Source organism: Pyxicephalus adspersus, chromosome 1 (genome assembly GCF_032062135.1).
Source record: "Pyxicephalus adspersus chromosome 1, UCB_Pads_2.0, whole genome shotgun sequence".
Lineage (NCBI taxonomy): Eukaryota > Metazoa > Chordata > Amphibia > Anura > Pyxicephalidae > Pyxicephalus > Pyxicephalus adspersus.
Genome location: NC_092858.1, coordinates 70,734,350 through 70,750,787, shown reverse-complemented (window position 1 = coordinate 70,750,787; position 16,438 = coordinate 70,734,350). Strand labels below are relative to the sequence as shown.

The 16,438-nt window shown below is 39.4% G+C and overlaps 1 protein-coding gene across 1 annotated transcript in view; it reads left to right on the top strand.

The window, feature by feature from the left end:
- The first annotated feature begins 1,074 nt into the window (after window positions 1–1,074).
- MAP4K4 (mitogen-activated protein kinase kinase kinase kinase 4) overlaps window positions 1,075–16,438 on the top strand; it is an 85,965-nt gene continuing 70,601 nt past the window's right edge. The window contains exons 1-2 of the mRNA XM_072403128.1: window positions 1,075–1,477; window positions 1,942–2,007. Coding sequence (XP_072259229.1) covers window positions 1,421–1,477; window positions 1,942–2,007 — 123 coding nt within the window. The 5' untranslated portion in view covers window positions 1,075–1,420. The remainder of the gene's footprint in view (window positions 1,478–1,941; window positions 2,008–16,438) is intronic.

Genomic DNA, 16,438 nt, shown 5'->3' with positions numbered 1-16,438 from the left:
CAAGATCAGGTGATGTAGCCTGATAAGATAGGAAAAAAAGAGTGCCAATTTCACTGTGGATGTATGAAATAATTGTTTTTATGTCTCCATCTCTGAGCAGCCAGAAGTCTCCTGAGATGCGTGACGTGAGTATCCCAGGAGGCTCTGCGCTCCCATTCTGTTTTTATCGCTGTGGCAGATAGGGATAGAAGGGGAGTGGCTTTACCCTTTTTTATCCCCCAAACAAAGAAGGTAATTTTTAACTTATAAAAAGGGTTGGGTTATAGGTCCACTTTACGGAGACGTCCCCTTACTTTTTGTCTCAGAGATGTTTCTTCCATTTGTCACCTGAACACATGTACCAATCGGCTGGTTTGCTCTTCTTACCTCTTGTTCTGAGGGTTTTTTTTAATTTTCTCATACCTCCCAAATTTTGGAGATAGGCAAGACAGACTCTTTTTTAGGCAAAAGTATGTAGGCACGCCCCTGCCAAGCCCTAATGAAAGTAAGTATACAACAAATGATTGGTTAAGCCAATCACCACTCATACTTTCCCTTTATATTAATTTTTAAAAGTAACAAATGAAATGGAACAAATCAGGCAGAGGGAATAGGATCCAAAAGAAGGACAAACCTTTGAAATCAGTTGGGACTTATGCCCTGTGCCTAGATGCCATACCCATGGGGACCTCCAAAGAGGAGGTCAATGATAAATAATACCAGCCTGCTCTATCCAAAAGAAGTTGTGTCTATACACAATATTGTATGGTTGGAAACAGTTCAGTCCTGTATGTTACATTAAAATGATTAGTATTTGGACAATAAGCTATAAATCATCTGAGAGCATGCAGAGGTAGGGATCAGTAATGGGATGAGTAATGCTGCTGCCCTGTGTCTATGCTGCAGTGGAGGATGCAGCTGTGCAGGGCTGTCATCTGCCGCACCAATGTGCAGCGAGCTCTGCAGCACCACCTAGCGGCTGATGCGGGGCGGCGCTCACATCTAAAGGGACGGCGGGGATGCCTGCTTCCCATAGCACGCCGTGATTGGTGCTGCCGGCTCCAGTAGCTGTGCTGGCTGAGGATTTTCTCTTCCCCACCCCCCTCTGTCTCCTCTTTGCATGTCTGTGTGTCCGAGGGGAGGAAGAAAGGAAGAAAAGAGGGAGGGGAGGGAAGGATAGAGAGCGAGCCTGGTTCACTGTGCTGGGAGCTGCCACCTCAACATGGTGTGACTCGCATTGCTTGCAGCCAGTCCGCCAGAGACAGACAAGGGGAAGAGCCACACAATAGGGGCCTGGGAGACGAAGAGGAGGGTGTGCTGCACCCCAATGAGGAGTTGGAGCTCTGCAAGGAGAGAGTGAGGGGGAGAGGTTCTCGCCCTGCTGTGTCTGGATACTAACAGGACTACACAGTGTGCCTGGGCTACTGAAGACTGGGCCACCATGGCTAATGACTCGCCTGCCAAGAGTCTGGTGGACATAGACCTCTCCTCCTTGAGGGTTAGTATGGCTGTCATGGCAGGCAGTGTGTGTGTATGGGGGAATTCACACAAAGGAAAGCCCAGCAAGGTGTGGACTGGCCTGTGGGATTCCTGGCTGCCTGGTGCAGTCACTATGAATGTAGAGCTGGAAGCCCCAGCAAGCAGCTGCTGATGTAGCCCCCCACCCATATGATGGAGGCAGGGCTGGGCCCCTCTAGTCCAGCCTGTTTGTTGCAGGAGGCCGATGGGGGCAGCTTTCTTGTCTTCTTTCTCTTGTTTATAGTTTATTATTTTATATCTAATCTCTGATGTGTGATGGAGACTTCATACAAGTCACACTGGCCTCCTTTGTTTGCATGTATTGGCATGTGCCTCAAGTGGAAAAAAAAATAGGGAGCAACAGCTGCATCCATCCCATGGTTGCTCACATTTCCATCCTTCATTCATGATGACACACTGCTTCTTTTTTTGTCTTTTTTTCAGGATCCAGCAGGAATCTTTGAATTGGTGGAAGTGGTGGGCAATGGCACCTATGGACAAGTCTACAAGGTGTGTAGAAAATGTGTTCGTATGTACAATCTGGGTATTCTATTCTAATGTGTAGTAATTGTTAGCCTGTTTGTCATGTTTTTTCGAGTCTTCTTACAATTTTTGGTAGACGTAATGATGACACAACATGTAAGTATTTGTTGGGATGAGTTCAAGCGGTATGTGCTATAGTTGTGTCTTTTTATCCCCCTTGTAATGATTTTATTTCAGGACCTATGTAGGACAGACTGGGTGTTGATGTATTGACTTGGCCAAGCACGTGATCAGTAAGGCTGGTTTGGTTCTTGATTTACTGTGAGAAGACTTTGATTGGTTTGTATTGTCCTTGTCTACTGCAGGAGGTCTTTCAGATGTGACTTTTAAAACATTGAATTATGAAGGTGGCCTTCCTCCAGTGTGTCCTTTCCTTTACAGGGAGGGGGGTGAAGAGGAGAGAACTTTGCCTAATTATGGGAAATGAAGGGGGCATCTCTTGGGGTTACTACAATCTTCAGTTGTTTTACAGATGTCACTAATAGACAATGATCAGGCTATAACAGCAGATAACCTTAGCAGTGAAATATATGGTGCATTGTTAAAAAATGATACGTCTTCTATTGTCTGGCATTGTAATGGCATGTGCATTATTGCAATTTATTCTGAATAATTGAGACTAGCTGCATATTTCTCCCTAGTGACATGTTCCACCTACATGATAGTTCATCATTTTATTGTTTTGCATTAAATAGTAAAATCACAAGGGATTATCCTTAATGTTTTTCCTTCTAAAGAAGGTGGAGGTGTTGTAAAGCTGGCAGTTTTGGTAATGGTGCATGCAGTCTGGCCTAGAAGCATTAGCTATATAGTATGTTGGTATACAGCCTGTAATACTTCCTAGCATGTCAGGTTTTCTTCCTGTAGGATCCCTTGTATGTAAGGTTTTACTATCCAGACTTCCAAATTGTAGGCAGGACTGGGTTTCTTGACAAGAACTTGCTTGAATGATTTGTGATGTCATTTGTTACTGTTCTTTCTGTTCCCATGTACAGATACCTGCAGTGTCATTGTCCTATAGCTGAAATCACAGGGTGACCTCAGCTAGTAGTGGCAGGCAGAGTATTCCATTCATTTTGCTTGCTACCAAATGTATCTATGTGTGTGCTATCTGTAGTAAAGGAGCAATTATAAAGAGATTAATTTGTCTATTAGCAAACCTAGGCTGTAGTCGAATAGTCACCAGCATTAAGATTGCCAAGGTAAAATGGTATTTACTATAAGTGCTTGTGGGAATCTGAGCAATGACATTGTGGGTCATAGTATTCATTCACCCTAAAACCTATAATTGGTCTTCAATAAAAGTTTTCTGTCTCTAACTTGCAGGGCCTCATGGTGCATTGGTGAGCTTACCACCTTCTATTACATATACAATGAAGGCTTTTATTTATCTAGGTCCTACCCAAAGGTGGTGTTTGAGCTTTGTTGCCAGTTAGATATTGATAGCTGAACCTGCAACAACATTTTGTACATGTCAGACCAGAGAAAGCAATGTAATCTTGTCATTTATCGCATGTAGAAACACAACTTCCTAAACTTCATGAGCAGTGCCTTGTGGTGTTTTTATCCCAGAGAACTCCAAAGAAACATATCACACTGTTAAAGTGACCTGTAAGAGCAGAAGAATGGAAGCTTCCACTGCTGTCTTGTGTTTAACATTGCAGACCTTAGGGCTGCTCTCAGCCTTATACCTATTTCAGGTCATTGACATCCCTAGAGTTTTCACCTTTTAAAAACAAGCCAGCAATCACTCCTTCTGTGTCTATGACCTCAGTCTTATTTCACATGTTCTGTTTCAGGTGTTAAAAGTTCAAATTGAAGCTTTTTATTAAAGTTTTTATTATAGTTATTTTATAGCTTTTTATTATAGTTTTGTATACAAATATTATGAGCAGGCAGGATTCATAATGTAGAAAAGAAAGATGAGTCCCTTATGTAACAAAACATGCTTTACTGCCTGTTCACAATCATCTTTTTGTAGTAGATTGAAACTTGCGCATTCGCAGCTCAGTGTAGGATTCCAGGTTTCCCAGCATCTGCATGGTCTGAATGAACACCTATGCACATATGTTCAGGAGTTATGTCATCCAGACATGGCCATGCAAGAAGGCTGAAGATCCAACACCCGGAAGAAGATCATCTGTATTGGTCATTGATTATGATGGGTTGATAACTGATGTGATGCTGGAAAGAACAATAGCCAGAATGGGGATTGATTAGTGCAGTAGGTTATTGGGAAACTAACCACCCCCCTCCCCCCGACAGTTTCTGTGATATCTCTAAAAGTGAGAGACATTTATGTACAGAGAAATTAATAAATAAATTGTTAAATTTGCTCTGATTGTCTGGATCTGAAAGGTGTGATATGGAAATGGGCAAAAAAGGTAAAAATAGACTTTTGTAGCACAGACAGATGCTAACAGGGCAGCTCGTTTAGCAACTGAAGTTTGTGATCGGGAATGTGAGAAAGGCTTTTACCGTGAACAAGTTCTGCATGGTTGTCTGAGAAATTAGAACAATTTAGAACACAGCTTGTGTATTTCAATACATTAGATTACAATGTAATGCAAAATTTGAAGCTCTTGTTAAAGCTGGGTGTAAGTTTAACCTACCCTTGCAGTGGGATTACCCTATGCACTGAAAGGGTTAAATGCTCATTAATCTTTAGGGAACCAGAGACTATTACCTACCTCATCCCTTTCTGCCTTATCATGCAGTGCTCTCCCTCTGATGCTTAGGGTTGTAGGAAGGCATGTGTTTCCCAGTTTATAGTGTTATGCTCCTGCCCTGTATTGGGGGGTTGAAGCCTCTGAGCACAGCACAGTTTGTCTTTGAAGAGGCTTTTGGTAACTGTTGCCCCTGAGTATGAACCCTGAAAAAGTGCTTTTTACTAAACCTCCCCATGCAATAACAATGGAGCAACAATTGTTTGCTTTTGTGTTAATCTATTCAGAAGAATGCTTTTGATTAGAAGATGTAAAAACTGTTTTTCATTCATGTACTTCTTTTTCTGTTAAATTTTCTTTGGCACCCAGGATTTGAATATTTTGGTATATTTCTTGGATTGAAGAGGCTTACTTATCTTTTTGTTTTATTGTGTCATGGAATTGTGCGCAATTCCTTTTTGGGTGCAAGTTGTCTAGAATTACGACATCTCTCCTAGATTAAACTAACACAGCACACAACTGGTAGAAACCATTTCATGTTTTACCTGCATATTTCTCTACTGTCTCCACATGTACTTCCCAAGATGGACCTGTACTGACATCTATCATTTTTACCAATGCACAATGACATGTTTATAGGCTCCCTAATGCCTTATTATTAGTAATGTTTATGTTGTGCCCCCCCATCATGTGTCTCCGTGGCAGCCTCATCTTTGCCCCTTCAGTGGGCACTGTCCACTAGGAATGCTCCACCATTGTGATAAAGGTATTGAGGGAAGTGTAAAAGGCCACCGAGACCCCAGTGTGGCCCCATGGCATAGAGCATACAGGATGGATATCAATAGAGGGGGCGGGCATGTGCGGGATTTGGGAGGCCAATGTCAGAGATGACTATGCACTCATCGGTGGAATGGCGGAAGTGAAACCAGTTTCTGAGATATAGGATGTTGGCACTGGTTGACAAGAACTGTTTTTTTCAATTAGTAGCACTATTCATGAATATATCTTGAAAGCTGCATTAATAAGGTAAAGAATAGGCATTCTATAACCTGAAAGCTGTTCAAAGTGTTTTCTGAATCTTACATTTCGAGTACCGGCCTGCTTTAAATGTATGCATCTACCTATAGATCCAATCATAGCCGCTAGACATGAATAACCCATGTTTGATTTTATTATGTAACAAGGTGAATTTTGTGAATGTAACACACATCAGGAACACATTCATCCGAAATACTTGAAGATCATCACACAAAAATATAGTTTGAGAGTGATGCTGCTAATCATAGACTGTGTATTTCTTCCCTCCCTTCCTCTGGTTTCCATAGAGACGGCAAAGTTCCTGCTCTCCTTTCAGCAGCCAGCAATTTACTTTTTATCTAATTTGTAGTTGTGTGCACTGATTCTCTGCTTCCTGAAATGAAATTTGCAAATTCTGACGGTTTTTTTTTTTCATTCAATGTTGTCAAGTACAACTGGGCAAATTTTGCTGGATCATGCTTCTGTGTTTATTAGAATGGAACGTTGTCATCTGTTAGAAGTTCCTTCTGGGGATAGGTTTTATTTTGTTATACTGGCAGTTGGAAATTTGCATGCATTGTACACGAAAGTGTTGGGTTTGTTTTAGTTCAGTCCTTGTTTTTTAACGCTGCACTGAAAAGCTGACCACTACAATATGGTTGCTGTTGGGCTACGTACACACGTCAGATGATTCTCATCAGTTTATCACCTCAGGGCTTATTTTAGACGAGAATCTGACGTGTGTACAGCACTTGTCCAACGTTGGTCATGAGTCTATCCTGGCAGATGCACCAACGATCGTAATACAAGTGAAGGGGAGAGAGCACAGTGGGGTGCTGCACGCTCGTTCTCCCCTCTCAATGGAGCAGAACGGCGCTTTTGTTTTTTCTTTCATAACATTTACTCCTAAAGCTTTCCCACAGTACAGCAATTTACTTGTATAAATATATATTTGTGTGTTAAAAAAAAAAAAAAAAAAAAAAAATATCCTTTCATAAATAGGAGATTGATCTTGCTATGATGGGCTTAAAGCTAAACCCCAGGCACTAAAAAAAACAAACAAATACAAAGTTAAAGATTTGTGTTTCTGTGCATCTAGTCCTGATATTTAGACACCCCTATCTGGCAGAGGATGAGACCTAATCTTTCTCTGTGTTAGTTTTACTTACAGGTCCCATCTTCACCCCACGCTGACTGGGTAGGGAAAGCTGAACAATGATGAGCCCCTGTTTCTGGCTACTTTTTCCCCCTATCCTGTGGGCATAACCCCTTGTGCTGCTTCTCCTTTAATCCCTACTGTTAAACATAGCAAGAAGCTTATGCCAAATTGTTTTTAGGTACTTTAGGACTGTTAATTTTTCCTGGATTTCAGCTTCAACCTAAGCATTTAGAATGTATTCACGTGCACAAATATTGAGTTTCAGTTGGGAGTGTGTCTTATGATATATCCCAAAGTCATGACATGAAACAATTTGAAACACTCAGCATCCTTTATCATTGATTTGGTTAGCTATCATAATGGTTCCTTTTCATGGGAGTTGATGAAGTGAATTGGTTATTTGTTTTCAGGAGCTTTTACCATAAAATAAGCTTATTTCCTTTATTACCAGTCTTTTACTGAAAAAGTGTATTTTATTCATGTCTTGGCATTGTACGACCCATGCAAGTGGAAGGGCTGTTGTATTGAAAGCCAATGTGTCATCATTTGGGTGTTTACAAAGTGGGCTATGCTAGTGGTTTTCAAATCACTGCTCTCTCTCTGTTGTTTTGGTGTTATGCATAGACCAAAAATATTTATACATCAATGGTTTTCTTTATGAACCAAGCAATATTTTAACTATTTAAGAAAACGTAAAATCATTTTTAAGAGCAACTTTCTCATCTGTTCCATCTAGAATCTGCAATGCCATCTTGCTTTATTGTGATAGGATCTTATTACTAATACATCTGGGAACTTGTTGTCAAACCCTCTTCTCTCCAATGATGAGAGCTCCCTTCCTATGATAGTATTGGCAGGAGTTAACCATCTTCTTGGCTTAAAAGAATTGGTCTCCCTGCCTACTGATTATGCCTTTGTACCGATTTGTTTTGCAGCATGTTAATATATAGGTACTGACTTGCAATGGGGTTTTAATAGTCTGTGAGGTTCATTGACTGATAAAATTTGTTTGATAAAAATGTTCATTTGTTGATGATTTGTTTTGTGAAAAGCAGCTATGGTGTGTGTCCTCATTGACCTTCCTCTTCATTTCTCCTTCATGGAACGGTCCCTGATAATGGCTGTAATTTTCCAAGATTTCCTTTGGTAAAGAATTAGCAGTTGTATTCAGCACCCTTTCATATTCCTTGGCTTTAACCTGAAAGGAATATGGGTTCTCAAGCTTTTCAGATTTTTTTTTTCATACACATCTTGGATCTGTAGCAGCAGCAAGGTTTCTTTATAGTAAATACTATGGCCTTAAAACATTGTGTTGGATTCATTTATTTCCTTTTCCCTAGACTTTAAAGGCTCAAATGACAATTTCCTGTTAATTGATACCCTGCAGACACTGCTAGCTCTAAGATGTCAGGGGAAATAATGATTGGACAGGTTGGAAAATCCTGTCCATTCTTTATCATTTCCTCCCTGATATGCTGTGTATTGTCTTTGAATAAATCCCTTGCAGTAGACCATTGAATAAGCATCTGTCAGGCCAGATGTTTGTGAAAGTGGAATGATGGCAGTGCCTAAGGGTGGTTGTATTATGTCTGCACCTCTAACTGCCATGCAGTGTTTCTGGACATGAAAAAGGTGCATTTCAGTCAATGCTAAAACTAAACCTTGGGTTGCTAACATGGACTGTGACTGTTAAGTATTTCACTTCTTTGCCCGTGTTTCTGCACTACATCAGTCCAACTTTCTTTTGTTTATAACTTGGTGATCCTGGAATACATCTGCTGGGGTCATGTTAGAAACTCTTTTTTTCTGATAATTAAAAAAGTTCAGACAGATGCAAAGTTTAAATGTGACTGATTTTCCTGTCTCCCACATATTTTATTGATCTGTCAGTATGATGGACAACCTCACTGGTGTTGGTAATGCGTGGGAGAAAGGAAGTTCTGGAGCTGTTCCTATGTAAATGACATGGCATTCTGTCATAAAAACTGGCTTGCTGGCTACTGCAGCTCTGTGCCAATTTTTTAGATGCTGCTTGTTTTATGTCTGATAACAGCTTTTTTCTTTTTCAATGACTGGTTTACCTTAAAGCCTACATCCAAGTGTATCTAAGATCTTGTTATATGTGGCTAATGTGACATTATGTACTGCTCCTACTCTACCAGCAGTGGTGGGTAGTCCTTATTCTGCTAACATAATGAATGCAGTGACATGTAAGTACTATTTTACCTAGGAATACTGTAAACTAAGTAGTCACTCGGCTAAAAGAAGCTGGAGAGATTGCTGCTATCTGCTCTCCCAGCTATTCCTTTCCTTCATACAAGATTTTTTATACTGCTGGGAAGGACAAATAGGAACACAGTGGAATGACAGCCCAAAGTGTCCTGGGACTGCTTGACACCACAAAATAGTCTTTTATAGTTCGGTCGTGCATAAAAGATAATTAATGCACATATATTCTAATAGGAATTTTTGTTAAAATTGGTGATGGTGGATTTTTTTAAGACAACTAAGATTTATCTAGGAAATTTAATTAACTTATTTGTCATCTGCTTTAAAGTGAAGTGAGTGACATCAAAGTGCATTTACTGTGACTGGCACCGAGAAAGCTTGCTGGCCTTGTTTACATCTTTTATTTATTGCAGACAGGTAGGTAGCTGGTTAAAAAAAAATCATGCTGTGTCTGTGTTCATTGTTGCAGCTGACTGATTCACTGCTTTACTGGGATGAAATGTCTGAAAAAATGTAGCATCTCTTGACAGGGTTTCTTAAAGCTTGCCCCTTTTAGATGGTCTGTACTGCTCAAGATATTTGTGGCTAGTAAATGTTTTTAATGGTAATGGAATAAATAAAATGTGGTTACATTTAAGAGACATTGTAAATTAATGAGTTATTTTATTGCTCACCATATTTTTGATTTCTCCTTCTTTTTTTGGATTCTTGAAGTGAGCCTGTGCCTGGATTTATGCATACTAAAGTGTTTACAATATGAAGAAATCTTTATGGAATATCACTAAAATGTTAGCTTTTTTTCCTTCAGAATACATGTAAAAATGTTATTCCCAAGTTATCTTTTCCCCACCCTTCCTATCTAACTATCAAGTTAATAAAAAAACAAAATGAAATTTTAAACTTTATATGATTCTGTTGGCCTTGTTGGTTTCAGGTTTCAACAAATGAAGCATAGGCTTTGGTCAAAACAAACAAAAACCACTGTGAAGTGTGACACTGCTGACTATAGGAGTGCACATCTCTTTCTATAGAGAGAACTGTAAGGCTTTTGGAACATATTTAGAATTTTTGCACAATAGGGTAACTGAAGGTACATGGAGTATGCACTAACATAAAGAAGGGAATTGGAACTGGGGACATAGGGACCAAGCTTGGTGTGTCCAACAGAGTACCCCGTAAAGATTTCAATCTTCATGGACAACGCCTTCTTTTATAAACTAGTAATAAAAACGTCATTAAAACCATCTACCTACATTTTCAGGGTTGGATGGAAGCTATCTTTCTTTTCCAGTCTTCTAATGTAAGCAACCATCAGGCATTTCTAAGCTGAAACCACATCCAGCATCTGTGCTGTGATTTTTAAACAAGAATAACATCACTTTAAAATCAAACTAGAGAGGTCAGGAATTGATTGTTTTAGGCTATGTTCAGACTTGCTATGGCAGTGGTTCCAGTACAGCAACTTGGTTGCCTGCACTGGTTCTTAAAGGAACCCCTCAGTGCCACCCCCATTCATTGTCAATGGGCTGCCAGGGTGAGAATCTCCATGAGAAAGTGGTTCAGGTGCATAAGGAAGCAGTAATTGCACCACACTACCAGTCTGAAAATAACCTTAATGTTCTACTATTTCAGCACAGTGTTCTCCCCAGTCCTTTTTAGCTGCACCACCTGGCACCTTTCCGCAACCACCCAGCTGTTTTTGGGTGGTTACTGATGTGTTGTTGGGTCACAATACAGGGGCTTCCACCCAGTTTAAAATCATTTCTGGGTTGAGCACTGCAGCAGTAAGTGAATTACATATTCTATATGCATTTTAAAGGAAATATGGTTGTTAAAATGCCTGAACCATTTAGAGCTTCCCATGGGGGTTATTTTCCAATATGCTTTTATTGAAATTGGAAATTGAGTAATACTATACATTTTTGCAATATTTACTCATTTAGTAAGTTATTATTAAACAGTATTTATATAGCGCCAACATATCACACAGTGCTGTACAGTAAATAGGGGTTGTAAATGACGAACGAATATAGACAGTGACACATGAGGTGAAGACCCTGTTGCGTGAAAACACTCATGTATCCCCACAAAAAGAAGTAAAGGAGATATCCACAAATTGAGGGGCAAAGCCCACTGAGATAGGTATATTTGGAAATACATTTTTCCATTAAAAGATTTATCCTCGATCAACAACTAAAGAGGGTGAATCCACCCTGAGTGGGTACAGGGAGCAATCTAACATTAAAAAATGGATATATATATACTGTACATGATAGTTCTGTTAATTGATCGTTTAAATTCAAAGATGTGTGTGTGTGTGTGTATTCTCGCTAGAAGGTTGCATAGCTCAGAATTGTATTATGACAAACTAGATACTTATGCAGCAAAATACATGCAAAGTTACATTGCCTCACTTGTAAGATGTTTTGGATTTTGTGTTTTGAATGGCTATGTTCAGGAAATGTTATTTATTACCTGAAGTTAATATTATGTTGCATTGTGTTTAAGCAGATTTTTCCATAGTAATTCAGTGTGATTTATTAATAATAAAATGTTATATCTATTTATCGCATAGGAGCTTTGTCAGAAGTGCATCCAACATTAAACTGTACTCTTGTTACATGGTTAAACTGCAATTGAACAAAGAATCAGATTGCATGCAGCTTTTTCCCAGGATTTCTATTTTCGGGCATGGGGGTGGACTGTATAGGAATGCACAAAGGGCATGTCTGTGAATCAGCCTTGTATGAAATTGGCAACTTCTCTTTTCTACAGCTAATACTAATGCCTAGAAATATAAATAAAGGCTGTTTTATAAATTAAATGTTTAACCCTTTGTGTAAAATTTAGTTTAAATCTAACATATTTTATTGCAAGAAAGCTAATCTTTTTCGCATATAGTTATCAGAGAGAAGACTAGAAGCATGAAAATGTGGAGGCTTTACAATAAATTTTATTTAAAAAAAATATACACACGCACACCTTTTCATTAAAAATCTCTTTAAAATGCTGGCCATTTGTGGCTACAGGGTTACAACTTTTCACAAAGCTTGGCTGCCTTTGCCCACATCTAGAAAATAAAGTGTTTGTTCAAATCTTAGGCAGTATGGAAAATCGGTAAATTGTGGGACTGTGCTAGATTGTGCCACTCATTCCACTAATATTGTGTGAAGCAAAGCTTTATGCTGGTTTTGTGTATATTGGAAGATGGAGCACCAGTGCCATCGAATCTGCTCGCCCAGTGGCTGATTGCATCCAAAGGACTGATTATCACTATATCCAAAGGTTGATATTTTCTTAGTGGCTTTAATTATTAGGATATGCCTTTTCTATGGTTCTGTAATGTTCAGTATTACTATCTTGAGTTATATATAGTTCGATACATGGTATAGAAACCTATGATGACCAAATCCTGTTTTGTGTTTGACAATTGCAGGGTATAGAAAAAGCTAAGCTAAACAAATTTGATCTATGATAATGGTCTTACTCTTAGAAAAACACCTCAATGGGATAAGTTTTCATGAAATTTTTGCTTGGTGTTTGCAGAAACCTTGTGATTCATCATTTAGGGTGAAACTTCCTGCTTTCCTGCCCAAACCAGTTACTTGAGTAACATAATGAGGGAGGTACTGCAGGTCTCGATTACCCTTCACAAGTTGGCACTGGTCAGAAGCACAGGTGTATTAAACTCCAGGAAAATGGCTTAATATTCATATTGAATACATATATTTAATGTTTCAACTGTCAAAGGATTTGTCATTTTGGCTGTGCAATTTTATGCTGCTGTTTCTGGAGGATAATAGGCCAGCCCTTTAAGTAGTGAGTGATCTGGGAAGAAGTGATCTTTCTGGCTGTGCAATATGGCTGTAGATCACAAGCTTGGCTGTGCAGAAATATGATGGTAAGAAAAAGCATAATGTTTAATTGGTAAAAGAAGGCGGGCAACCATTGTACACATGAAAGGTTTTCAACTTGAGTTGGTCACGTCCGTTCATCTTCGTTTCCCTCTCTGCCCTGACCAGAAGTGATTGCTCTCTATCTTTTACATCCAGTTGTACTTGCATAGTAAAGTCCTATAGACCTTTATGCAGGTGATCTTTTACCTGTGGTCTGTGGGTTTATTGCAAAGTTGTCCGTGGATTTAAACAAAGGAAAGGAGCCATGGGCCCCAAGGATCCCAGCAAGTATTATTCTCTGGAATGGGAGATTGGGTCAGTTTAGGTCAGGGTGAATGGGAGTGAACGGAATAACTTTTAGTTTGAAAATGTTTCCCTTGTCTTCTAGCTAAAGAAACCTTGCTTGTGATATTCTTACAGATATGAGGCAAATGTCTGAAACTCATTGAATGAGTAGAGAGTTTTTAGTCTAAGAGTAAATACAGTTAAGGCTGTTTATTAGTGTGTTGAGCTATAAACTGTCATTGGTAAGAATCTACATTTCACCTTGGCATAGGGAACATACACTGTCATTGTTTGTCCCCCAGGCTAAACACCTGTGCGATCTTTTCTTCTCCTTTTTAATGGACTGACACATTTTGCTGGTCACCTTGTCTGATATCTAGGCAGGGAAAACTGGTTTCTTGTTTGTGGTTTTTTTTTTCTTCTGAGCCAGTTGTGCAACAAAACCTTTTAAATAGGCCAACTTTGGTACCTTTGTTTTTTCCCATTTTTAAGGTGCACCCCATCCCCAGATGGGCAGACCCCAGGCTGTATATGTTTTTCTACTATTCCTATCTATTTATTATACACTGATCACCCAAAGTGGGATACTTTTATTCAGCAGGTAAACTATTGGTACTTGAAAGTGATCTATTGGAGGCAGGAAAAAGGGGTAAGTGGAAAGATCTGAGTGTCAAAGGCCAAACTGTAATGGCTCAGATCATCTGTAAAATCTTGTTAACAATGCATTTTGGGAACCCCTAAGTATCTAACAAATTTGGTTAAAGGAAGGACAATTGGTAAACCAGCAACAGGGTCTTTTGGCATTCATGTCTCATTAATATGCATAGGTGCTCGAATTCAAGCAGTAACCATGAAATTTCATATACAGTATTATTTCATTGATATATATAATATTTTATTGTTTTTACTGGTTTTCCCTTTTTCATTAAACTATTCTGTTAAAGAACAGATGCTTAAGTGCTTCTGTGGGTCAAAGGGCAAGAAAGACCCAGCTCATTTGATTCTTACTGTAGACAAAGCAGAAATGGAGCACAGATGGAGTTTGTAATGGAGATGTTCATTTGAGTTGCGTGTATGGTTAAGCGACAAGTACCATATTTACCATAACATTTTTAGGGGGTTGTTCAGGTCGTAAAGTAATGAAGATAAAACTTCTGATTTTCTTTTCTGATCATCTGGTTTTTGCTGTATTTGCTGGAAATTTACTTAGCCTAAACAAGATGAAAAAAAGCAGCCACCAAAGAATATTAAACTGCAATAGATTATGCTTTTATATTATTTTTTGGTTTGGATGAGCGTTACAATTTCTGTGCTCATTAGACAAAATTACAGTTTAGTTTGGCACTTGTTTTCTTGCTTTCTATGGGCAGATTAATTGATATTTGGTAGCTAGTCTGCTAATCTTTTGTTCTTATGGTATACTTTGCTGTCTATTCTCATTGCCCCCTATTTTTAAAAAAAAAAAAACACTTTTGCTCCAAGGGTAAAAGTGGTAAAACTGAAAAATGCCTTGCCTGTGGAACCATGCTGGCTTTCATTGTTCACCTACCCTTTTGAAAATACTTAGTTTCTGGTTGACTTTAGTATGTTTTATGTTACTTGCATCGGATTAATGTCTCCAAGTATTAGATGTATGGACAACCAGGCATTATTCTGAGTAATTTTAAGCGGAACACAAAAAAAAAAAAAAAAACACACTTACCTCTAATCCCGCAGATCCATCAGGAGGTTTCTTCATTTGGATCCCACGTCGTCCTGCTATGCATCTTTGCCCAACGCCAACATCCTCTTCTGGGTTCTTCTTCCTACGTCACCTGATCTCGCACTGCACAGGAGTGGCAACGGATGACGTAGATGAGGAAAAAGATTGCTGATCTCACTGTGCATGTATGATCTGCAATTTTTTTATTCCATTAAAGAAAGGAGCAGCCAAGAGCCTCCTGGGATGCTTGACATGGGCATCCCAGGAGGCTTTGTGCTCAATTCTGTCTTGAGGTCCGCTTTAAGTACATTAGTTTTTTCCTTTATTGGCAGTAATTTTTTACATGTAATATCCAACTCATCAAATTAGGTGACCATCTATTGAATGTTCCTAATAAGTAGGCTGTTTGGAAAACTGATTTCTGTTTTCTTTAGGATGTCAATGCTAGAACTGTTTTTGGGTCTTTAGGCTCAGCGCTGACATTACAGACACCTTTATATAAGTGACCTTGTTGAAGATAAAAAGATGACCTTATAGAGGCAAAGCAATTCACTGAAACCGTCCTTGCACTGATTTATTTTTCTTATCCAATTATCTCAGTATTAAAACCCAAATCAAACCCGTGAAAAACATAGACAACAGTTACAACATGACCAAGGTTTAACCTTGCACCAATCTACTAGAAATACCATACCAGTTTCTGACTTTATCCACCTATTGTCACCCATCAAGTTGGAGAGAATTTCACACGGAGAGCCACATGTAGCAGTAAAATTGTGAATTTAATGTATAAGCCTTCCCACTGCATCCATAACAAAATGCTGTGTTTACTTGAGCGTTAAAAGTTTTGCAAGGACATCTTCTTCCATGTTTCTTTTGTCTGGTGTAGTTTGGAGCTTGTAATTTGGTCTCTGCCTTCTATATTGCGCAGTGCGTAATACAGAGGTCGGCAAACTCCGGCCTTTAGGCTAGATACAGCCTAGCCGGTAGTTTGTTCCAGCCTAATGCCCCCTGGCCGATACAGCCTAATGCCGGCTGTAGAGCTGTGGGTTGCTGTTGCTTCCCTAATTATAAATATTATTTATAAATGGGGAAAGCTCCCTGAAGGTAAATCCCTCTCCTCGGCAATACACAGGGAGGAGAGGGATTTCACTTTCACAGGGGCGTTCCCTGGTGGTGGGCGGAGCCAGACTTGTGCGCTCCTGCCACCCCATAAATGGCCTAGTGGCTAAAAAACTTTGCCAACCCCTGGCGTAATATGTTGGCTCTAGAAGGTTATTAAATACACCATCATAGGTCTATGTGGGTGCTTGGAGCAAATCTTACTTGACCTCTGTTGCCCTTTCTAGCTTTAGGCACTGTCAAATTAAAGCTGTCTGGCATTTCTTTTCAAACATCTGATTGATGGTTACACTAGTTGCACAATGAATGCTTGGGTTTTCTG